Source organism: Misgurnus anguillicaudatus, chromosome 17 (assembly GCF_027580225.2).
Source record: "Misgurnus anguillicaudatus chromosome 17, ASM2758022v2, whole genome shotgun sequence".
Lineage (NCBI taxonomy): Eukaryota > Metazoa > Chordata > Actinopteri > Cypriniformes > Cobitidae > Misgurnus > Misgurnus anguillicaudatus.
This window is the reverse complement of record NC_073353.2, coordinates 18,316,046-18,343,044: the sequence shown is the minus strand read 5'-3', so window position 1 is coordinate 18,343,044 and position 26,999 is coordinate 18,316,046. Positions and strand designations below refer to the sequence as shown.

Below are 26,999 nucleotides of genomic sequence, written 5' to 3'. Positions count from 1 at the left end.
CCAACAGGTACTGAAAACTTCAAACACCATTACACAAAACAGTGTTTCCCATACATTGATTAATTTGTGGTGGCCTGCCACAGAAACAACACTGGCCACCACAAATAGATTTTTCATGATTCACATTTACATTTTTATTTTACTATTTAAACAGCTTAATTCATTGTTGCTAACGCTCAGCACGCATCCCTCTCCCCAACTATCCCCCTCTCTTTTGGCGCATGCAGCGCCCAGACAGCACACGCCCCCCCTTCACATGACAGTAAAAAGGTGGTGTGCCTTCAATGTGTGTTTCTTCGTCTACCTGCTTTATCGCATAAACATCAACAGTCAACAAGCATCAACTGATTGGGTTTATCATGACTTAAAGGAATATTCCATTTTCTTTAAAAGAAAAATCCAGATAATTAACTCACCACCATGTTATCCAAAATGTTGATGTCTTTCTTTGTTCAGTCGAGAAGAAATTATGTTTTTTGAGGAAAACATTGCAGGATTTTTCTAATTTTAATGGACTTTAATAAAACCAACAATTAATACTTAACTCAACACTTAACAGTTTTTTTCAACGGAGTTTCAAAGGACTATAAACAATCCCAAACATTTTTGACAATAAAAATAACAAATATCCACTTTTAAAGCACAACTTCTCGTTTAGATCCGGTCGTCATGCACTAGCGTGACCCGACGCAATACGTCATCAAGTCAAGAGGTCACAGAGGACGAACGCGAAACTCCGCCCCAGTGTTTACAAGTGTGGTGAAACAGGACCGTTCCTACGTTGCTGTATGTCAACTGATACTAATTAATGTCTTTGTGTCAGTTTACTGTTTACAAAGGTCCGCAAATGTGCGTTTTATATATGTAACACGTGACCTCCCTATGTCACTACGCATTTACGTTAGGCCGCGCTGGACCTGACCTAAACGAAAAGTTGTGCTTTAAAAGTGTATATTTGTTATTTTTATTGTCAAAAATGACAATCGTTTTGCTAGATAAGACCCTTATGCCCTGTTTGGGATTGTTTATAGTCCTTTGAAACTCTGTTGAAAAAAACTGTTAAGTGTTGAGTTATGTATTAATTGTTGGTGTCTATTAAAGTCCATTAAAATGAGAAAAATCCTGCAATGTTTTCCTCAAAAAAAAACATAATTTCTTCTCGACGGAACAAAGAAAGACATCAACATTTTGGATGACATTGTGGTGAGTAAATTATCTGGATTTTTCTTTTAAGAAAATGGAATATTCCTTTAACAAAAGGTTAGCTGTAGTGTTTCAGACAGACTATTATCTTCAAGTGAGTCTGTGTGCGAACTCTCGTAACTAGTCGTAACTAGTGCTGTGTTCAAAATATAGATACGACGATACATCGTCATGAACGCCTGACGATGCGCGCATCGATACAGCACCTTCCGTATCGCACTTTTGAAAGTAGCGTGACGAATCGCTGTTGATCCGTGATCCATATGGAACAGAAGATGACTCATGGAGTATGTAGAGTGAAAGGTAGCGCGTATACGTTCACTTTCCGTGTCCGTCTCGCGGACGCACACGTCTGCACAATTTGCACGCCACGTACTCTCTCACTTGCTTTCACATGCACGTGCGTATTTAAAATCAATGAGTTCAGTGAAAGCGCAGATATCTTAGCCTATACTACTGCAAAGGGCTTTATTAGCTAATGTAATTCAAAATAGTCTTGTATCGTGATGCACATCGTATCGTGGCCTTGTATTGGGATATGTATCGTATCGGGAGATTGTTGGCGATACACAGCCCTAGTCGTAACTCTGTGTAACATCATATTTCTAAATTTGCAACAAATGATCTGCAAAATGCGAAATACAAAAAAAACATCCCTCGCATTTTAAATCAAAAAGCGCTCACAACACCACATTGATGAGAAGAGCAACAGCAGTAAAGGCTGCATGAGACAAACAAGTAATGTAGCCAAAATCCCCTCATATATTCGCTCCTTAATGAAAATGTATAGTGATTTTGTCAGATAATGTCACATTTATAAATCAGGATTTTATCAGCAGTTAAAGAAACAGCTGGTTAAGTAAACACAAGGTGTCACTGGGCGTGTTAGGTCACAATTTTATAGCCTACTCATTTTATGTCTGACTACAGACAGATAATATGTAAACATTAGAGCCCGACCGATTTATCGTTTTGCCGATTTTATCGGCCGATATGAGCATGATAATGAAATGACACGTTTAAACTAAGCGCAGCCGTGCACTTATATAACACTATATGAGATAACTGCTGCTTGTGTGGTTAGTTAACGTGCTCATTTCAGAGCAATTGATTCAATAAGCTCGCGCAAATCTACACCCTTGCTAAATAAAAGAGGCGGAGCGAAGACGCTTTAGTTTTATAAAAGTCTAAAGTTTGCACGGAACCCTGGGTTTGTGTTATAAAAACGTTGTGCACAACATTAAACATAGTGTACATTAGTATGTACTCCGTCAAGCATTGTCTTCGTAACGGTGAGTGGCTAACTAATTTGTGAAGTACACAACTTACTGTAAAGCTAATAATCAATGACTTCATAAGTTTCTCTTTATAACGTTATTCTCGTCAAAACTGCAAATGATGCAAGTTTTATGTATTTTGTTCTCTTTGTGTTTTAAAGTTATTTATAATAAGTCAAGTTTACTGTTTAGTGCACTGATATCAGACTAATTTTGGATAATAAAGTTTATTGTTAACTTCTTGCCTATAGTACATATCTTTGTCACATCAATATAAGTGTTGGATCACCACATTTGTGAGTGATCACCACATTTGTGAGTGATCACCACATTTGTGAGTGATCACCACATTTGTGAGTGATCATTGCATTGCATTTATTCATATACAGTATATTATGTTAAAGTATATAGTGTATTCTATGTACAGTACTGTAGTATAATATACTGTAGTATATGTGTACTGAACTATAATATACACATAAAGAATATCGGCCGATATATCGTTATCGGTCTTTTTTACTCCCTAATATCTGTATCGGCATCGGCCCGAAAAAACGCACATCGGTCGGGCTCTAGTAAACATAGCATTCAGTTGTGTTAAAATGCAATATAAGTGTGGCAAATCAAGAAGTAGAAGCAAATTGCAGATTTGAGGTGCCAGCAGATCATACACAAACACAATGCGATGACTTCACATATATGCTAATTAGCGCGTGGCATTATCACTGACACAGTCTCACAAAATTCTGTAGGAAACACCGCGATACACTTTCAGTAAGCCTCTGACAGTCATCTAAAAGTTTAGGGGGTTCTGAAAAGCTATCATGTCTTTGGAAGTGCTGGTTCGATTTACCACTGTGGTACATAGTGTGCCTCAGAGAAACTCCAATTGAGGACCACTTCAAATTAAGCCTTACTGAAGCTCTGGCAACAGGTACATTATACAGTTCAGCCTAAAGCACAACATTTTTTACTCGGATTGAATCTCAGACATGCCGTCAAGTATAGCTCATCCAATTTAAAGTTGTATCAGCACATCTAAAGAACTGAAATTGAAAAATGGACAAGTTTATCAAAAAGGCTCTGGTTTAGCTCAACCCGTGTACTTTTCTGTTTTTAGCTGAGTCTGAATCTCTGTGTCAGGTTGGCAGGTGCAAGAGCTAACTCAATTAGCATAAGTCACAGGGCGTCTGTTACATCATCTCACCGCAGTGACACACTTCGAGAACATGAGCCACGTCTACTAATCTTTGGAAAATGTGACGGGTTGACTGCAGCGGAGTGACGCGTTACTCTTCACTGATAAAGAAGGTAGTCGATGACAGAACAGACAAAACTAGTTTTTCATAATCATAAAGACTTTCCTGGATGAGATACAGTATTTAGAGGTCATATTTGCATCGGACTATTTTTCCCTGAGGGGGTTAGGTAAATTAATGTTTTGCAGATGTAATTTGTCATTTCAATCTTGTCCGAATATATAACACGTCTATGTTTTATCTGGCACAATTATGTGGTCAATTACCTTGCTAACTTGGACGTCCAATGAGAAATCCAATATGATTCTGTGATTGCCAATATTAAATTATCATAATTCTGATTTGAATTATTTTGACCTTTATCGAATACCGTTACTAAATCCACCTTCTCATTATGTGCAAATCTGCCATTGCCTGGTGCACTTTTATTAAGCACTTAGACCCTTAGACCTTAATTCCCATTTTTTTGGTTAAAGTAACAGTTGGTGGTTCAAGTACTGCCTGCTGGCATCCCATCAAATGTAAAAAGAAAAATCAAGCAATAAAAAGAGTCTGACCACTGAGTGGCGAGCACAGCCACTAAAGCAATGCCATGTATAATCCTTCTCTTACTTCATTCTTTCTTTTAATTATATACTGTATAATAAATCACATAGCTTATTTAAATGAGTTATATATTGCGTGTATCCAGACCTCCTCTAACACCCACATTCAGGCAATAAGTAGTTATAATTTCAGTGATTCCAATTCTGCCTGAATTAGAAAACGTTCCTGTAGTTTAATCTGTAAAGCACCGTGTTAGCAATGCAGAGTTCATGTGTTTGATCTGAAGATGCATAACAATTAATCGAGATTAATCAATTGCAGAATAAAGGTTTTTGTTTAAATCATATATGCGTGTGTATTGTGTATAATAAATTTGTATAAATAAATAAATACACACACATGCATGTATATATTTAAAGCTACACTGTGTACTTTTTTGAGTTAATTCTTAGCAACCCATGTTTTCTTTCAAAAGTATGTGCTCATTCACGTGTAATTACTTCCACCCACTAATCAAAGTATTCTCGTAAGTGTAGAATCTGTTATTTAAAATACATACGGTCGAGTCGCTCGACTGGCTGAATCCATGTTGTACCTCCATCTTTGAAATACATTTGACGACGAGGGACATTCCTGAAATTTAAGCTCCGCCTTTCGCACTTTCAGACTACACTCACGCTGGCCGCTAGCTGAAGCCTTCCGAGGTTGCATGTGTAGGCGATATACGTCATCAAGACAGTCTTATTTCAGAATATTAACAATTATAAAGCTGACAATTATTCTTAGTTAATTGTAAATTGATGTAATATGCTTATGACTTGCGAATGTAAGGCTCAGTTAATTTAAATAAACCAGGCTTGATGACGGATGCAGCACGAATATATGCGACCTGTGTAGACTGAATCCTTCGGATTCAACAACAGCTGCACACCGTGATGATCCCGCAATCTAATGCTTTGATTTGAGGCAGATTTGAAAGCCTGTTGAAGACCTATTTTCGAGGACATTAAAAAACGTCGCCAAGGAAGCAAACCGGGATTTAAAACTACAACGCGACAGGAAAAACAACAAGACCAAAGTCAATATTGGAGAAATGTTAGTTTTCCAAGATGGGGCTCAAGGGACACCGAAGTTGTCTACTTTCTATCATCTCCACAGGTAATTCAGCATATTCGTTTACATCTATACAGTCTATGTTGTAAACTTGAAGTTTTGTAGTTCCTTGGCTAACTATAGCATGGTTATGCATAACACTTGTTAGTGTAACCACGCATGTGGTTTAATGTGTTTGAACAGGCACACGCCGTCTCTCCGCCCATTTATGTAATCTGAGGTACTGAGATAAATGTTTTTAATCTTTTCTGACCTCTAGCACAAACACACGTTGACAGCCCTATTTTTAGCCTTTCATTGATAAAACTAACGCCGTTGATCTGCGCGTCTTTCGTTTCATTTTACAAGCGTGTGAAAGTTGAGCGATCTTATTTTACCAATATTAGAGAAAGCTCTTACATATACACGGAAATGTAACATGTTTACTTAAAACATAATCATTGGACTCTGACATAATATTAGTTCGCGTCCATTTAAACCCGTCATTACTCCCGCTCATGATTAAATGACAGGAGAGGGACTCGTCCACAGACCATCTCCTCAGTAATCTGGAGAGAAGCGGTCGAAAATGGACAAAAAGAGACGGATTTAAACACCAAGTGTAAATGTGATGTGTCTCTCTCATCCACTTGTGATCTGATCGCCAAAAACACATCTTAATACTAAGTGTAACAGCCCCTGGGATATTTTTCCTCACGTCGATGAAAAAGGAGTGTCTAAGCTACGTTTATGGTTGCTTTTTGTATGTGATTTTAAGCGGACGTATCATGAAAATCAGACTTTTTCCATGTTTAACATAAATCTGTGTGCTTTGACGGATCACAGGCAAAGGACATTGCAAATTGTTTATTTTTTTCAATGTTTTTGCTTTGTAGCTACTGGAAGCCATGTTAACCTTGGCATGACACGGCCATCGTACGAGTTAAAACGTGTTCCAAATGGGGGGGCTAGAAAGTAATATTCAGTTGGTTGTCATTTAGAATTTCACCGCTAGATGGGAGTAGATCCTACACAGTGGAGCTTTAAGAAATGTTTACGTGTGTTTATACATTGGTATATTTATGTATAATTTATATTATATATAAATATAAATACTTTATATATAATTTTTTTCCTAAAATTATACATGCATATGTGCATATTTATATATACATATATATATATATACATTATTATTCACAGTTCACACAAATATATGATGTACACAAAAACCTTTATTCTGCAATAGATGAATCGCAATTAATCATTATGCAACCATAGTCGATCCCATGGATCACAAATACTAATAAAAAATTTGGAATGTGCTGTGTGTCACTTTGGATAAAAGTACCTGCCAGTCAGTTCGTATTGTAAACAATAACTGACACATGAAGTATGTTGTTTACATGACCACTAGGGGTGTCACAATTAATCGATTGTGCGATGCATCGCGATGCGGGGGTGGACGATTCTGCATCGATGCAGTAATAACCCATAATCGATTATAGACTGCTGACGTCATTCGTCGCGTACAAGGTATGTGGCGGTAGAAAAAATGGCGGAGGGTTGTGAGACACGAGTGATAAAAAAATGCAACAGGTATCTTAAAAGCCAATGTCTGGGCTCATTTCGGCTTCTATGAACATGCTGGTAAGCACGAACTGGACAAGACACACGCTGTGTGTAAAGCCTGCCATGCACAAATAAAATATGTAGGCAATACAACTCATTTAAGAAACCACGTTAACCGTTTTCACCCCGAGCTGCTAAAGGATGCAAGTGTTGATAATGCTTTAATTGACAGTTTTATGCACTTTTAGTTTTTTTCCTAATGTTTTAGTTTTAAATGCTGCTGTTGTCTGCTGTTTACAGACCAAGTTTGTCTTGTTTCCTATTAAGTAGTATACTTTAGTATACTTCTTGAAGAAAACAAAATTAAAAGGAGTTCACATACTGTATCTGACTTCTTACATTCATCAATATAAATGTAGCAATATGCAGTAATAAAAAAAAGGATGCAATGCATCGTGATGCATCATGATGCATCGTAACATCGAATTGGATCGAAACGTTAACTTAATAATCAGAATTAGGGATGCATATCAATTAATCGCGATTAATCTATAGCAGAATAAAAGTTTTTGTTTACATCATATATGTGTGTGAACTGTGTATAATAATTATGTATATATAAATATGCACACATGCATGTATAATTTTAAGAAAAAAATATATTTATATATTAAGTATTTATATTTATATATAATATAAATTATACATAAATATACAAATGTATATACACATGTAAACATTGCTTAAATATATACATGCATGTGTGTGCATTTAACTATACAAAGTTATTATACACAGTACACACACATATATGATGTAAACAAAAACTTTTATTCTGCTATAGATTAATCGCGATTAATTGATATGCATCCCTAATCAGAATCGAATCGAATCGAGGAACAAGTGAAGATTCACACCTCTAATGACCACTTGAAAATTAAGCCTGCCAAAGCAAGAAAAATGTCATAAATGTACAACTTAACCCATGAGAGTGATGGATAGTGATTATTTGTAGTGTAACCTGTCCTACTTGAACGTGCCCCGAGCAGAATTCGAACCAGTGATTGGTACGGCATGGGAGTCGCGTGCTCTAACAAGGAAAAAGCCACGGCCACTAGTGTTGGTCACTAGAGCACCTCTTGAGGTTGGGGAGTGAGGTTTACTACTGCACAGCTTTCACTCACTAACGTGTCTTTGTTACACTCAGCGACCTAAACCTTACTCCCATCTCGGCACCTGAGAATGCATATGGGCGCTGCGCAACCAGTAGAGAGAGCGAGAGCACGCACACACACACGAGAAAAAACTTGTAACGTGACGTCAACCCTGCAACTTGCTCAAACACTACAGACAGCGGAATGTGCTGCATCGTCACCAATGTTTATCATTTTCACATGCTTTTAGACCTTGGCAATGTAAAAATTGAGCAAAAAGAAGACGCGTAACAGATGTCAATGAGCTACTACTCATTCGTGGAGTTTTGTGTGTGTGCATATTTTTGTGTGTCCGGTAAGCTGTATTTCAATGCTTCAGATAGCGTGCAAATACTAATTAAGTTCATGTTTACTTGCACTGGTAGGACATATTTACACAAAATGATCTAATGTTGTGTTTATCCTAGTAAACACTTTCTGTCACGCTACCTCCAATATTGGTAACAGTTAGTAGCAGTTCAGAAATAAAAAGCAACTGGATGTAACTTTATATTGAATGTGTGAGCTCTTGAAGGGACAGAAGATCATGCTCTCCGTTTCTAATATAAATAAAAAAGGACAAATAAGAAATCATTGACTTTTCTTGACTGATTATTTTTTGAGACTTTTATAAGGGCTAATCTACACTCACCGACCACTTTATTAGGTACACCTTACTGGTACGGGGTTGGACCCCCTTTTGCCTTCAGAACTGCCTTAATCCTTCATGACATAGATTCAACAAGGTACTGGAAACATTCCTCAGAGATTTTGGTCCATATTCACATGAAAGCATCACGCAGTTGCTGTAGATACGTCGGCTGCACATCCATGATGCAAATCTACCGTTCCAGCACATCCCATAGATGCTCTATTGGGTTGAGATCTGGTGACTGTGGAGGCCATTTGAGTACAGTGAACGCATTGTCATGTTCAAGAAACCAGTCTAAGATTATTAATCCTGCTGGAAGTAGCCATCAGAAGATGGGTACACTGTGGTCATAAAGGGATGGACATGGTCACAAACAATGCTCAGTTAGGCTGTGGCGTCGACACGATGCTCAATTGGTACTAATGGGCCCAAAGTGTGCCAAGAAAATATCCCCCACACCATTACACCACCACCAGCAGCTTGAACCATTGATACAAGACAGGATGGATCCATGCTTTCATGTTGTTGACGCCAATTTCTGACCCTACCATCCGAATGTCGCAGCAGAAATCGGGACTCATCAGACCAAGCAACATTTTTCCAATCTTCTATTGTCAAATTTTGGTGAGCTTGTGCGAACTGTAGCCTCATTTTCCTATTCTATGCTGTCAGGAATGACACCCAGTGTGGTCTTCTGCTGCTGTAGCCCATCCGCCTCAAGGTTCTACGTGTTGTGCGTTCAGAGATGCTCTTCTGCGTACCTTGGTTGTAACGAGTGGTTATTTGAGTTACTGTTGCCTTTCTATCAGCTCAAACCAGTCTGTCCATTCTCCTCTGACCTCTGCCATCAACAAGGCATTTGCGCCCACAGAACTGCCACTCACTGGATCTCTCTTTTTCGGACCATTTTCTGTAAACCCTAGAGATGGTTGTGTGTGAAAATCCCACTAGATCAGCAGTTTCTGAAATACTCAGACCAGTCCGTCTGGCACCAACAACCATGCCACATTCAGAGTCACTTAAATCACCTTTCTTCTAGTGATGCTCCGATCGATCGGCCGATAATGCTTGCTATGCTTCTCAATGAATTATGGCGAAATGCCGCTACATCCAAAAGCCAGGGGGCGCTCTGGTGCAGAAACTCAAAATGTGCTGTAGACGAAGAACAATACACACGCAGCTATGATGACAGGCAGCCCCAGGATGGCTTAAGGGTATATTTATATTGCTGTTCTTCAAACTTTTCAGGTATTTTCATGATAATAAAGAATATGTATAATGATTATGTTTGACGACTGTTGCTTTTTCAAATGCATGTTACAAACGACTCAAACTAACAGTGATTTTAGATCCATAAGGACTTAATGACCAAAAGCCGTAGTACTTGAAATAGCTGTGAATAAGATCGGCTGTCCGATTCAGAATAGTGATCGGCCATGTATTTTTAGTGGAGATCGGCATTGATCGGAGCATCCCTACTTTCTTCCCCATTCTGAGCTCTGTTTGAACTGCAGCACATCGTCTTAACCATGTCTACATGCCTAAATGCGTTGAGTTGCTGCCATGTGATTGGTTGATTAGAAATTTGCGTTAACGAGCAGTTGGACAGGTGTACCTAATAAAGTGGCCGGTGAGTGTATATTCTTATCTTACAGTCAAGACTATATTAATATTATTTAACATTTATTTTATTTAGCTTCTGTACCTGAAAATTAAAGAAAACTACAGAAAAACTTGAAAACATGAACATTTAAAAATAAATAGCAAAATGTTAAAGTTGAGATGTAAAAATAACTTTTTATATTTACAGTCGGAAATTTACATGGGACATGATCTTTACTAATATCCTAAAAATGTTTGGAATTAAAAATATCTATAATTTTGACCCATACAATGTATTGTTGGCTATTCCTACAAATATACTTGTGGACTTATGACTGGTTTTGTGGTCCAGGGTCACAGATCGCCTTATCTTAATTCCTTAAACAGCATAAGAGCATAAAAATGGTCTAATCAAAAGATACTAATCAAAACTACCAAAAACTGTTAACAATACACGGGTTTCCTGTTTACAAACATTACAGGGTGCATGCGCATCATAGAAGCAGAAAGCCTGATTGTTGAGCTGGTCCGCTACTGCAACATCCTTAAGTATTGAAGCTTCCTTTATTGTTTGTATATAACTGCTGACTTAATAAAACATGATTTTAGTTGGATTTGTTTGTCCGTCTTTAATTTTGCAGTGTTACTGTGATACATGTATGAATCGTCATGTTAGGCTAATAATGTAATAGCATCTACTGGTATGTTAAACATCAGCACCCAGCACTGGCTCTGTTGGTACAACTAACCACGCAACTCCTCCTTGGCATTTTGACTTATAGACACCGCTAATAGCCTACAACACAAGGCACATGGCACACTTTACACCTCTCAGTTCAGTGCGCAAGTAGTGATGATGTCGCAGAGAAATCCATGTATAGGCAAGTTCAGGTAGACCAGTGCCTTATACTGACCTAGCACATCACACTGGCAGGCATAAAAGGCACAAGCTGGTGCAGATCACAGTGCCCACAGGGGTAGAGGCAGATCAGACAGAGAGCTTGTGTTTGGCACCAGAGCTTGTGGCCAGTAGGAGCTCTATGGGTCATGAGTGAAAGCAGATGGGCAGCAGCTCCAATAAACATGATTCATTATTCATGAACAACAGTGACTCTGCTTCTTCGGATTTATCAAGACTGACTTACAGTTTAGCCCAAAACAGATGGAGCGTTTGGGATGAGGCAGAGACTGATTTAATGATTAAAAAAAAGTTTGTATACAAACAGATCTCGTTGTTCTTTTAAAATGGAACCATGAAAGTATATCTGATCATTTGATTCAATTTTCTTTCTGAAGAGCTTTCTTGCAACTTCCAGTGAACAAACAAATGGCACCAGAGGCAGAAAAAAAGCTCTTGGGATGTTAATGTAAGATAATTAACAAACCAAAAAAGTAGCTGAGATTCAGAAGGGAAAGCCCATTTTACTCTGCTTGACAGGCAAATATTTAAGCAAATTTATACAAATGTATTCATACAAGATAAATGTGGGTTATCTGTTGATGCAAGACAACTAGACTCACACTACTGTGTACAGAAAATTGCAGATGAGAATAGTAACAACTATAGAAAAGTAACAACTTTTAATTTTTAAAACTTATTAGTAAATGCTAAAAAAACTAAGATTAATAAATCCTGTAAAAGTGTTGTTCATGTTAACCAAGGCATTAAAGCTGCTTGAGTGCTCATTATAGTTTGGTCCTATGGTGTAGCCTCGACGCCATAGGCTACCAATCAGTTTTCATTCATACTTCTGTATCGTCGCCCGTGTCGACGTGCCAATGAATTAAATCACACCTTAACTTGGCCCATCTTTGTTTTTAACATTGCAAGTAAAAATGCCTATGAAAAAATGCAATACCAATTTTTTCGACTGAAGGAAGGGGTTCTAACGAACCAATCACAGCCCCTGCGGTCAACATAGAACGGAATTGTTTTTAATTCTTTGGCGAGGTGCGCGTCAGGATATGCAGAGCTATGCACAGCCTACGCATAGCCTATGGAGTAGAATCGTATAAATTATGCATTAGTCCACAGCTCATCCCTCCATTTTCAAGCGCATAGAGAAGCTACGGTAGCCACTACAGGACAAACATGTCATTGTCTGAGACAACGTAGTGCCAAAAACATGCTCTCTAGAGCAGTTTGTCCAATTAGGGCCACTGTAGAAACATGGCAGGGCAAAATGGCAATTTTTATTCTAAGGTAATAAAAACAATACAGTTCAGACTGCCGGTGGCCCAGGGCCAGCCTGAGAGATGCTCGGGACAGTAAACAGTATTGTCACTTGCCCGATCAGGCCAGTGCTTCGCTCTTAGTCACAAAAATATATTTTTTGCCTGTGGTCGTTTTTCTGTATGTATTCTTATGTAATGTTACCATCGAGACACATTTTAAGCGTTGCAAACGTAAACTTCTCAGCAATGTCATGAGGTTTCTCCTACCTTTATTGGTTGTGGACACTGTTGTGTGTTACGTCAGCTGGTAGCTCAAAGAGACATTAAGGGCCGATTCACACCGGCTGCGTGGCGTATCTGTTGCATGTCAGTTGCGTGGCGACTGCGTCGCATTTTCTGTGTCTGTACATACCAGAAGCGCTGCTGTTGGTATAGGTGACATATATTTTGCCTGGAAACGCTTCCAAGCCGCGCCTGATACGTGCGTGTCATGCAGGCGGTGTGAACTGTCAAACCTGCTAACATGGGAGCCTAAATAAAAACAGACACACCACGCAGCCGGTGTGAATCGGCCCTAAGACAGCGGCACCCTCTAATTATGAGGCCAAAGGCATCTTGGAAGCAGACATTTACTTAAAAAACACGACAAAAGAAATTATGCAATGTTTTCCAGTTTGTTGTCAGTTTCCAGGTAAAGCAGACAAGTCCGGAGCCTTTGTCGTAACTTGGAACAAGCAACTATGGTGAACAAAACCTTGAGACTCAAGAGAAAAGCTGCATGGTGTCTAAAAGGGTTGCCGATAATCCTTTATCTGGTCCACTGAACTTTATTGGCAATTGTATTTACAAATAATGAATAAAATGTATATGTATACAATTATATTCGACTTTTGAATTATTATTTTAAATATGTGACACTGAAATCTTTTTTTGGTGGGGCCAGTTAAATTTTTTCAGAAGGAAGACCAGTGACCAGTTAAATAAATACCTGACCAGAGGTGAATAAATGCTTGGGAACGCCACATTGCATTGAGTGAAAGTATTTGAATATAAGCAATTTGACTAAAAATTAAACCAAATGAGAACAAATTCCAGTTCCACCCAAAACATTTGGGTTAAATGAAGCAGGAAATGCACATACGATGGAAAAGCCAATAGCATGTATTAAAAAATAGCTAATGCTAATTATTTCAACATTAGAAATAACGCCTGCTGTCAGCTGCGTCATTCTATGTGGCTGTGTGCATTTGAATGTTACGCTAAGTGGAAGCGTAACGATGATGACAGTAAAGATATAAACACGCATGCGTGTGAACACAAATGTCCATTTATTACATCAGGCTTATCTGAGAAGGAAACAGAGCGTGGCATATAGGGCACATGCTGAACATGACAAATGTATGTAACCATCTCTGAATGCCAATCCCATCCACTGTACAATGCAGAGAAGACACCATGTTAAATACATGCAGTCATTGTGTGATACACCATATATTTAGCAATGACAGGTTAAGATGAAGCACACGATTATCTTAAATGCTACATTAAAACTTAGTGGCTTTGTGGTCACACTTAACCACAGAAAGGATCCCATTACTTGTGCCTTTAGACTTTAACTACAGCCCGAGAAGTTTATAGAAATTAATGCTTTGACTGAATGTTCTTAAGCAGAAACATTCCGGTGAATGTCAGTGTATTTAAGAAAACCACATCCTACAGGTACTACTCACATGACAACTATTATTATGTAGTACTCATACATAGGTTAAGGATTTGCCACGTAACTCATTTTACAGTGTGTTCCATCTATTCTACTTTTCTATAAACACATGTACCTTTAATTCATACTTTTATAATTTTACTTGCAGTTTTTGCCTGTAAGACAGTAAAAAAATATTCGTCTCAAGCGTATAATGTCTACATTCCGATTGCTTGCCAACGAACCACATCAGCTCATCACCATAAAGTTGACTTGACTACGACTCTCCTCAAGAGTTCGCCGGGGCTCGCCGCTGGCTCACATTGAAAATGAATGACTTCTGGCCACTTTGACGCCCTCACCGGCAGGGGTGTGAATGCACAGTAAGCCACTCATAAGACCCAAGTAACCACAAACCAACCTTTCTGAAAATAGTAGACATTTGTCTGCCAGCACCATTAGCAAATTAGCCCTACCCACATATCCCTGACCCTCCCTCTAACATCAACCAGCAAGACAACTAGATTACAGTTAAAGAAAAAAATAACAATGCAGTCTACCGCATTCCTTGTCACGGCCACTTACACACACAAACAAACATGTGGTTTGAACTCTACCTTTGGGACAATAGCATAAACACAAAAACATCAACAAGTTAACGTCTCGTCAGCTAGTCGCAGCTCAGTGGGTTCATTTTTCTGCCTAACATTTTCAGCCCGGCTTCAGGCCAGTCCTCAGTCACACTAATGCATCTGAGACGGAGTCAGCATTTGCTAAATGAGAGAAATTTCAATATGCAGGGAAAGCATGGATGAGCAGGGAACGACAAAGAGGTCTATTTAATACAAAATTTCCATCACTGCACTGAAAAAAAATGTGATTAAAGGATGGAGAGGATAGAAAAGTCATTGAAATTATTGCCATGATAATTAAGATCAAGAAAGGGGTACAATTTCTAGCATTTAAACACACAATAGCACTTAGAGATGAATAACTCTGTAGATTTGCAGTGGATTGGAATGCCCATAATGCAAATCTTTAACACAGAGTATGCAATTTTATAAATAATAAACTTTTGCTTCTAGATATCGCCAAACCTGTTTGAAAGATAAAATTGCCAGTTTCTTTATAAACTAATCTTAACATAGATTGGCATCGAATGAGGTCAAATTATCCCAACAACTCAATTTAATTTCAATCTTACTGTTAAGAATTAGAGGTTGTGCCGCTAGACGATAGCATTGTGTATCGACGATCGTCAGACATATGGCCGATAGCGGGCTTTCATGATGATAGTTGTCGATAGTTATTTTTATTATCATCATAGTTTCACATATTAACATGCGCATTGCATGCTTTTCCTCGCATGAGAGGGTTTGTGGGCTTCACTTTGCGAGAGAGAGCTTGAAATGTGCGCGGATTCCTTCTCGCACGTACCTGTACTTGTAATGTGCGCATCTTGGATTTTTGCTCGGACCTGAACGTGTGCAGCATGGACTCCTTTTCGCACGTGAACTTAAAATGCACATGATTCGGACTCTTTCTCGCACATGAGCTTGTAATACGTGCGGCTCTGTCATTTCTTTGCACTAGAGAGGATGTTAGGTGCGCAAGGGTTTAAAACCAGTGAGTGTGTTGTTCCCGCTCCCTGGCATGCAGGAAATTTCACGCAGTATTAATGGCATCAGTTTTAAAAAGATTACAGTCGTGACAGTGTTGCCCTTAGATTAAATCAGCTTCTTTTTTATCCACCAATCAAGTGGCTTGTCATACATGAGTATAAAATGAACAAATAAATAAATGAGTAAACTATTGCCCCGTCCCCCGATACTATCGTGTGTCAGTGATCTCACAGGCTGGAGATAAGATTATCTCACAATGGGACATATCACCCAACACTATTTTAATCTGAACCTGGATTTTTATGTACCTGTTCAATAACTGATTTGATACCGTAGGTCTGCTGAATGCTTTATTCTGATTGGTTGAGAAATGTTCTGGGTATGCATTACTTTTCGATAAACACACACATGACCTCTCAAATGTCTTAAATAAAACCACCAGAGCAACGTCTGTGGTAACCATAAAAATTGACTCCGGTCCTTTAAATCATTTGAAATAATACATGTCATGTTGCATCACCACCTTGGGTGTGCATTATTTCCAAATAATCCAATAGCCCGTCATCAATAAATCCTTACTTGTTTACTTTAAACCTAAATTGTTACAAAATGAACCTTAAAACATACTTTCAGCTACCAATACATCATGTTTTGGCCATGTCTAAATACAGCCCACAAAATTTGGGTTTTCTTAAAACATAAAAAAGAGCACAAAAAATATGAGAACCTGCATAGTCCGTTTATAACTAAAATTTGCCTACATTACCTGTGTCATCCTGGTTTCATCAAGAAATCAACCTGCCCTGATCTTTAAACAAAACATTTTTGACAACACATTCAAATTAAAAGCTTCTTACAAATGTTTATTTTAAACATCTCCAATTTCTATTTTTCTATTTTCTTTATTTTAAGTACAAAAAGTAACCAAAATAAAAGATTAGATAAACTGTCACAATTCCAACAAGCAGTGGCTCAGTAAGCCATTGCTCGGCTCTTAAGACTGACACTACAAGAAGAAAGTCAATGTGGAAGACAGAAACAACACTTACTGTCCCCTATAGCGACAAACAAGTAGAAAACACTTTAACTGAAGTTCACTTAAACACTCAATGAGTTGTGGTCCACACAAAGCCTGAATAAAAAAACAGAACCACGCAAAGGGCCAAACCACTAACGGTGTCACTACAACCGGTACAGGAGCAAAATAAATCCCTTTCAAATTTTCTTAAGTTTTGTTAAAGGGAAAACACTGTTCTTAAAAACAGTGAAGGTAGGTCTGTATGTATGGTGGTTCTCTGATTGCTGGTAACTTTTCTCTTATAAACCCTCAAATAAAAAGAAACAACAACATTCCAAAAAATTCCATGCTCCAAATCTTGACTCAGTGTCACGAATCAGGGTATGAAAAATGCTTTCAAATCAGTTTAGGTACGAAGGCCAGGCCACTGATAAAAGCCCTGACAGTCTGTTAACGGCCTGTTCACACTACTCACTGCTTCATACGTGCTTGGCCTTAAAAGAACATTTGAGGCTTTTTCCCACTTTAAATTGGCATTAAGTACTTAATACACAACATTGCACAAGGAGTTTAACTGCATTCACAGATGCATCAATTCAAGTATGGGGCACATAACGGGTGCATCCCAATTAAGGGTCTGGAAAGGCCACTGACTTTGAAGGCAAGGCTCGATATTTGAAGGTAGTAGCCACTAAAGGCCACGAAGCAAACTGAAATGAGACGGTCTAGCCTACAGGGAGAGTTGCTTCACTTGCTGTTCCCACCCACTACGCTGGTCAGCGGGACACAACACCTGAGACCTATCAGACTTTTAAAAATAAATATGGAGATTTTTTTATTTTATTTGAGAAAATATAACACATTGATGCAGATTAAACTATCCAACAGTACGTAAAATTCAACAACCTTGAAAATATACAAAAGCAAAACACAACACGCACAATATTGCAGCAATAATATTAATTCACATCACTTAAACTAGTGGCAATTAATTTATAACAGTTAAACAGTCACAAGGACCTTTAATTTGCAAAATGTACACTTTTATTTAACTACAGTAAGTACAGTTTTGAATGTTTATTTAAAAAAAAATGTCATGGGCGCGCATTGAATCTTGGGATAGCCTGTGAAGGATACATCTATGGATCACTGCTTTCAGGGGGGGGGGGGGAAAGGCCACATTCGGTAATGTGAAGGAACCTTCGAATTGGGACAGCCTTCGATGCGTGCCCTCCAGGTTGGAGACCCATGATCTCTAGACAATGTCCTATTTTAAATTATTATCCAAGTCTATGTTCACATTCACAATGCAGGTGAAAGTGGCCCAAATCCGACATTTTTGCCCAAATGTGACCCATATCTGATTTTCTTATGACAGTCTGAACAGCACAATTTTTATTTAAATCAGACCCAGGCCACTTTCATATGTGGCCTAATCAGATACATATCTGATGTATTGCAATGCGACTTTAGTCTAAACGGCCATGTCATCCGACTTTTACGAGCAGCATCCATGTTTATTTATGCTAACACAGTGCGCTACGTCTGACGTCACGTCATCTTTTGCACATGCGGGTCACTTTGGTTCACACATGACACTGATGGCAGTTGCATTTAAATGATAATGTGAATAACAGGGCAAAATAATGAGATTTTTAAGCATTAAGACCTGAAGTGCAAACTAAACCTATACATAATTGAAATTATGTGACTCTGTAACACATCATTGTAGAAAGAAATCTCAGAGGAGGGCAACTAAAATCCAGTTTCCACTTTTTTAACTTGGGCAAGTGTATGGGTAGGGATCAATTAAAATGTCGTCATGTGTCTCATGAATTCATGTGCTTTGACAGATTTGACGTATCAAACTAAAGCAGACCTAAACATAATAGCTATACGAGCAGTAAAATTTATATAGAGGACAATTTCTAAATGCAAGTTCTCTCTAGCTGCATTAAGCAGTTTTTGTTTAAAAAAAAAAAAAAAAAAGACATGCAGAGTAAACAGACATTACGCCACACGTACACAACAATGAAACACCAGGTTGAGGAGACTCATCCCTGAACACTCACCTGTGCCGATGCTCATCATGTGCCCCTACACCATGTATGACCTTTTGGCCGCTGTGCCTCGTCTCTTTCTCCGACTCGATGTGCGGTATCAACACGTCCTCCAAACCAAAGTCAAACCGCTTGTGTTTGGAATTGTCCGGTAGAAAGAAAAACGCTCCAAAGCACAATGTGATGAAGGCACTGAGGATGAGGAGGAGTATGAACTTCTCTGAGAGCCGTAAGGTGGCTCTGTGGTGGGGGAATGAGGAGGCACCTGGCGAGAGGGTGGGTATCCTACGTCCCGAAAGTGGCAAAAGAGCCGGCGTGGTCATATTTTGATAATGAATTGGAATATGGTGGGACAAGGGTCAAGGCTTTGGTTTTGCGTCTGCAACACTATCTCATTGTTGTGAGTACAAGCTTTGCTGCCGAATGTGTGTTTATCTCAGAGAAAGGACGGTTGTTCTGTAGATCAGAAAAATTGATTCCTCTTGCTCTGTAAATAAAAGAGAGACATTTTTAGACATTGACCATCATGAGGCATTCAACAGAAGCTTGCTATTAAAAAGTGAATTTTAGTTTCCATGGCGATTACGTTAAGCGGCAGAAAGGACACGGCATTAAACTTAATAATAGGGATGTAAAGAATGGTCCAACAAAACAATGAATTAGTTAAATAACCAAGCGTTTTAATCTAATAGTCCAATACATAAAGAAGAAGCACAGGCTTTGGGTTAGGCATACGAATGGTCTACATTTAGATAAGGCTGTTTATGTGTGTTAGCAACAGCACAAAGATTTCGATTTCCAGAAAACACTAACAAAATTAAAAGAAAACTGACTGTATGTATGGCAAACTGATGTTTACCTTAAATTTACTTTGATTAACATCTGCCACATGCATATGTAAATGAAAATAAGCTTTTTATTATGGGGAGGTTTAAGAACAAGTACTCACATTGAGCTAATAATGGAAAAAAATAATGTTAAATTAAATATAAAATTATTTTATATAGTTTATTTATGGTCTTGCTTTTGACAATTACTTCAGCTCTGCTTTACAATTCATATCAAGTACAGGTAGCCAAGAGTCATATATGCACCAGCAGATTTCTGTCAACATTTAACAAGAGACATATTAAATATTAGGCTGTAACAATTCTCGTAATAAACGTGCCACTAATATATGATATACATATATACGTACATGACGCAGTATTTTTATCAGACAGAGTTTTTCAGTGTGATCATTACACGGCGACACCTGTGCAAGTGTTCGTGAATGATTATCAAGCCAACGGGAGCTACTCTTTTCAAAACCGTTGATATTTTATGGTAAAAACTGGTTGATTTTATTATATTACAGAAGTGTCAGTAAAAACAAATGTGAGGACATACCGTATGAGTCTTTTTATCATTCTGATCCATGATCCAAACGCTTCTTGATGTCAAGGCGGGCTGGGTCGAGTCGTAATCTTTACGATAAACGGCAAGTCCGCCCTCGCCGCCGATAAGACGTATTATTTACCATAAACTTGCAACACACTGATATTTTATCGATACAAGAACAGCTTGAGTAAAGCTCGTTATGTAAATGTAAAGGAAATTGGCAGAGGATTAAGATTGATCTAATATTATAGCATTCGAGGTATTCGCTTAGCTCGTTTGCTTACGTTAAACGTAAAAGTTGCCGTCACATTAAACGGTAAATATCACGGAAACGGTGTTCAGCGCAGGCCTGATCCGCTTGATGCCGTGGCAACCGGAGACGGATATCAAGAGTCAAACTGACCAGCCGATACAATAATGAAAATAAACTGCAACTACTGGGTATATACACGCTATATATAGAACGATGACTTTCTATACATAATGCCCTATTTTAATATTATATATGCCGGCCTCGGCGGACGTGTGCTGCGCCTTTTTTTCCTCCAGTAAAGGCATTTAGCTGGCAGCCGTGTAGCGGACCGATCGCGTCCTGCCACTGCCGCATCACCTTGTCGGTGCCTCGGGATAAATCGGCGCCATGGACAATAAATCCACAATTAATGCCCGAAAGAACACGCAGACAAGTTCATGTTAATGTCCCTGCCTCTGTGCACTGAATTGGCGATTATCAGCGCCTTCCTATGCCTTTATTTCTGTAGCCGTGTGCGCCGCCAGGCTCCAATATGCAGGATGTTGTTACTGCAACAGATACTCCTCCTCTCAGACCAACGACATCCAGTCAGCAGCCGTTAGCTAAAGCCAGGGAGCGTCGCTAAGTGCCAGTCTAGTTAGGCAGCGTGAAATAAATGGCGGTAAGTTATGAACAGTAGTGGTGAGTGGGTGATGAATAATTTCAATTTTATTATCATATGTAAAATACTATATATATAGATATGTATATATAATAGGTTTTTAATTAGAAGCCTTATTATTTTTACAGTTTTTATGAAGTAAATAAAGTGTAACATAGATTTATATTCAAAACCTGCAAACAGATACAATAATTACCCTGCTGAAAAAACAATAAAACCATTACAGAAAATTCTAATGGTTTCCATTAAAATACCAATAGGAACCATTAGCTTTTACCATTAAAACCACTACACTGTATGTTTTGGGCCATATTCCATTAGAACCAACACATAGAACCAATACATACCATTAGAGACCAACAAAAACCAATACACTGTGTGTTTTGGGGCATATTCCATTAGAACCAATAAAATTCCCAATAAAACCATTAAAATGTTCTGTAATGGTTTTATTGTTTTTTTTTCAACATGGTATTGAAATAAATTTAAGAACAATTTTTCTTATGTCATCTTTTTTTCCTATTTGTAGTGCTAAATATGTTCTTTTTGAAAACTTAATTATGCAATATTTTTACAATAATGATTGCCATGCAAAAAAATACAAATTTTAAACTTTAACCTCAAAACCTATTTTAATAGTTAATTTTTATTTATTGTTGGTTTTATAGTCAAATGCTAATCAGTTAATATGAATGAAAACATAAATTTCTTTTGTTTTGTTTTTACTAATTTAAGGAGACATATCATTAAAATTTCCATGTTTAAGTGCTATAATTGGGTCCCCAATGCTTTTTTCAACCTAGAAAATGTAAAATTAAGAGCATCCCAGTAAATTAGTTAACCATCCTCTGCAAGTATGTAACAAAAAAGGGTAATTGGCCCTGTCCCAAATGGCGCACTTCATGTGGACTTTTAGTATTGTGGCCTTAAATTGCACGTTCTCGCTTAGTCTACGAGTCCGTAGGGTGTCCCATCTGTCATTTTTACGCTTTGAAGTGTGCTCATCAGCGCCTCCTTTGCCCCCTTGATGCGGTCTTCAGCGAAGCCCGCACTGCAGCAGGGTTCGCGCACTTTGCCAAACCAGAAGTCCTTGCGAAAGGGCAATCAGACCAATCAGGCGACGGAAGGGAGCAGTTCACACCGACGGGCAACTTCTCTACCTATTTCCGGTGTGATGCTCGAGTCTGTCCCAAAATACAACTCCGGTGCACCCACGTGGACTCGCATCAAGGGTCCCTAAAGTCTGGACTACGTGGTGTCATCAAAGTGTGGACTCTGAGGAGGACCACAAGTCCGGAGTGTGCCATTTGGGACAGGGCCATTGAAATTTGTCCCCCTAGTGATGTTAGAAGTTGATCTTATTATAGTAATTGATTAATTGATTAGAATAATTGACTAATAATTGACTAATCACCATTATGATGATTAGTGTTTGCATTTCATCAGCTCATTTGCATTTAAAGGGACACGACCAAAAACGGCACATTTTTGCTCACCCTGGCCATTTTAACATGCTAATAAATGATCTCTATGGTATTTTGAGCTAAAACTTCACATACATAGGCTACACTGGGGACACCAAAGATTTATTTTACACGTTTAAGAAGTCTTGTGAAATGTCCCTTTTAAATAAATCTCTAAAAACTTTAAATGACACAGTCACAAAGTCTTGTGGTTGAATCTATCTATCAAAGGAAATGTTCACATTCTGCTGAGCGACAGAAAAATTAGGCCATTTAGATCAGCCTGTGACTTAGTCCTTGAGCTGCCATAAGTGTAGTTCTTTTCTTATGATTTACAGATAATTTACCAGACTAACCAACAGAGAATGTTGATGCTGTTGAAGGCTATAGAAGAAAATCATGTAAGTCATGCTCAAGAGGGCAGCGGCGAAGGGACTGGATGCGCTATCGCTCAGTTTAAAAGGCCCACATTTGACACATTGACAGAAATCGCTGTCAGAAGTGAAGTTCTGCTCTGCTGAGTTTCTCAGTTTTCTACAAGAATAAGACATGGATCACTGGCCGAAAGAAAAATCATCATAAACCTAAACTCACACATAACAGAAAACCTCGAATTACTGCAAAATGAAGAGAATATACAAAAATATATTCAAAAGAACAAGAGACAGGTAATTGAAAGTTTTGCCTTTCACTTTAGGACACTAGCTGAACCCATCCTCCAGCAGCCCTGTATAATGAGACAGGATGTGTTCAGAGTTGTGTGAGGAATAGTAAAAGACGGCAGCTTAAACCCAGCAAGCAAATGAATGCGATACAGCTTCAACCTTGAGAAGCGAAGACAAGGACGAGTTGATTGGCTCTGCAGGACCAAAGCGTCTGTCGATTGCATATCCTGTCACCAATAACGTAGATAAAGGTGACGGTATCTGACATTCTAGTTAATGAAACAAAAACAGCACTATTGCCAAGAGAGGGGAAACCAGGGAGTGTGGGAGCCCGAAACAGACTTTCATAAGCAGAAAAGAGCTGGAGATTAGGGTTTTTTACAGCAATAAGATAAAAATAAAAAGAGTCTCTATCAGTTGTACCCTCCATAAATCTGAGTTAAACTAGCAATAAACAACATCATTGAGTCATATACCACATATTTTGGACTATCATTGTAGAGTTTATTAGTGTATATGAAGATAGTAATTCACTTTCTTTGAAAGCATTGAACTTTATTACTGTATTAATGTGCAAATGAGTCACTAAATAAGATGTGCACTACAGCATAACAGCTTACATTGTTGATTGTACACTTTGTATTTTATTTATTGCAATATTTGGCTGCATTATAATACTGCTTCCACTTCATCTTAGCTCTGGTCTTATACATAACAGAGGAACTTATTGGCATGCAGTTTTTGTTTAATTTTGTTTTATTGGATACATTTCATAACATCCAGTCCAGAACATCAGTTACAACATAACAAAGGATTCAGCATGTCTCTCTCATTATTAGGTCTTGTTTTAAATTCCTGTCACTTTAACTGTGCGAGTCAGCATCTCTCGCACTGTTGCTAAAAATATCTGAGATACCCAAAGGGGACCAAACACTACGTTATGCAAGTTGTCCTGGAAACCACATTTAGCCTGGTTAATGAATTATTGACAAACTGCTAATGTTAACTAATCCAACTGAATAATTCAGTTTTAACAGTGCCAAATTCAAAAGTCTGGCTTATGGTTTATTATTTCCTTTAGTGCTGATGAAGCATTAAGCTTGAGCTGTGAAGCATTGTCACCACAATCTGCTCTTTGTATTTGACATGACATGCTGAAGAAGAGTTCTCACCTTGCTAAGCATTGACGAGAGATTATAGATGCGTGTGAGGATCGCAGCTGAACAACAAGACTTTAGTCATATGGATGCAAAAAAATAGAATGTGTGCATCAGATAACTGAAAGTAATTTACAAAAAGGTTGCGAGGAGGGAAAAGAAAGAAAGTGCCAGTTGAATTGAATATGTTGGAACAAGTGTGAATGATAAGGAAGTAAAAACACTGCTGTCCAACACAATGTGTTATAGACAGACAGATGACAAATAAGACATGGGAACAGAGAAACGGGCGTGCATATATCAACAGATATTACAGTGAGCAGCTCTTACCCCATGAGGATAATGTGAAGTTGTACACAGGAAAAGTGCACACTGAGGAATACAAGGTCCTGGCAAACAGGCAACTGATTTAACTATGCACATCATTAGCAACTTCTTTTGAATAACAAACAAGGGTTTGTTTATATTGGGAGCAAGTTATATTACTATAAGACAAGTTAATGACTCAGCATCATGTCTTTACATTGATTAAATCCTGGCAAATGCTGTAAGCCCAGAGCAGAATGTACCCTATATCATTTGTTTTATAGGTCTATAAAGACACAAATGATATACAGCCAATGTAGATGTTTAAACAAAGTGACAGACCCCCAATTCACTATAAAAACAGCTTTACAGTGAGTGCGCCACAGCTTACATCAATTACCTCTGCTCAAAAAATAAAAAATAAATAAGACGGAAACAGAGACACTTTGTGAATTCATGGATTCGATTTACCAATTATTAACAACATGCAAACCAATGCTGCCATCTGCTGCTAAACCAAGAAATCCAGAATATGATTTTAATCTTGGCATTTAAGGCATATAGTTACACCAAACAAATATATGTATTCAATATTAATTTAAAGTTATTACACTTCTTCAAAAAAGAACAAATAGTAAATGCTTACAATCAAAACATTTTTTTTTTGTGCTAAATAAGCACAATATACTAGGTGGTGGTAAAGCCCATAGTTAAAAAAAACATGCTCTTTGTCATACACAAACAACAACAAATGCACTGTAAGCTTTTTTTAATAAGAGATCTGAATCATATATCTGACAATAAACAGCATACACAAAGCAAAGCATTTTAGCCATAAAAATCCTCACAATTTGTGAAGTGCCACTCTGGCAAAGAGGTAAATGTTGTTTATTCTGAGGTACAAGCTGTGATTTAATACTGGAAATGTTACTAAAAGCAGTTTTGGAACAAAATTATCCACACATTTAACCTCCTAAGACCTGTTGTGTGCACATACGTAGACATCAAAATTTTTGTTGTTTACACCACAATACTTATTTCTGTGTAACTGGAACTTGTTGTACACAAACGTGGACAATAACACTGTTTTATGTTCAAAGAAAATATTTGGTTATTATATTTATTGGTTCTTCCTAGCACCAAAATAGATCTGAAAAAAACAAAGCTCGGATCTTAGGAGGTTGAAAATATACCATTATGACATTGGATCCATAGTTTTAAACATGCATGAAATCAAAAAGTATAATAAAAATGATACAGATACAAATCATCAGGTTTAAAATAAAACCATTGCTTTAAAAGTTTAAAGTGATCCTAAACCAGTTCTCTAAAACCTTTATAATACAGATAACAAATGTTTGTTGTTTCAAATGCACTGTTTTTTACTTAAACATTACATTTATATATTTGGCAGTTGTGGTTCATTGAATTGTTGAAATATGTGACCATGTCTGTGCAATGCAGGCTAAAGTCTCATAATCTAATGATGAGATTAGGATCATCAAAGATTGATTTCAATGATAGATTTCAATCTTTGACACAATCTTACTCAGTCAATATTAAAAATATCAAGGTTATCTTCACAAAATGATGATTAAAGGAACAGTATGTAGGATTGTGTCCAAAACTGGTATTGTATTTACTTGAGCCGATATTTGGATCCGATACTGCTTTTGCTCACTCAATTTACATTATAAAAATGACACAATGATGATGCCAAATGTTACAAGTCTCAATTTAAAAAAAGTAAAATTTATTGAACTTAAAAAAAAAACTAATAGTAAAACAGGTGAGGGTGCTATGGAACCATCTTTTGATGTTGTCATGGAAAGGTTGGAAAAGGTTGGTTGTTTTTAGTCACATGACCTGCAATCGCTTGCTGCTTCCAGCACTCTGTCTGTAAATAATGCCGGAAAAAATCGGCGAACACGGCAGCCACATATCGGCCAATGCCGATACACATAAAACGCGCAAATATCGGCCTGATATATCGGGCGGCCGATATATCGGTCTATCACTAAAGAAAACCGTAAACCACATGGGTCACATATGTCAAAAATGTGTAAATTAAGATATATACAGTTGTAAATATAAAAACAGCAATCAAGTTTTTGGCACTGTTGAAACAATTACTACAGGAAAAA

At 37.9% G+C, this 26,999-nt stretch overlaps 1 protein-coding gene across 1 annotated transcript in view; it reads right to left on the bottom strand.

Moving 5' to 3' along the window:
* The window catches only part of man1a2 (mannosidase, alpha, class 1A, member 2), a 111,725-nt gene extending 90,548 nt beyond the window's left edge, over window positions 1–21,177 (bottom strand). The window contains exons 1-2 of the mRNA XM_055214643.2: window positions 20,360–21,177; window positions 18,983–19,457 (exon numbers count right to left, since the gene is read on the bottom strand). Of these exons, the coding sequence (XP_055070618.1) occupies window positions 18,983–19,293 (311 nt within the window). The 5' untranslated portion in view covers window positions 19,294–19,457; window positions 20,360–21,177. The remainder of the gene's footprint in view (window positions 1–18,982; window positions 19,458–20,359) is intronic.
* Window positions 21,178–26,999: the final 5,822 nt, after the last annotated feature.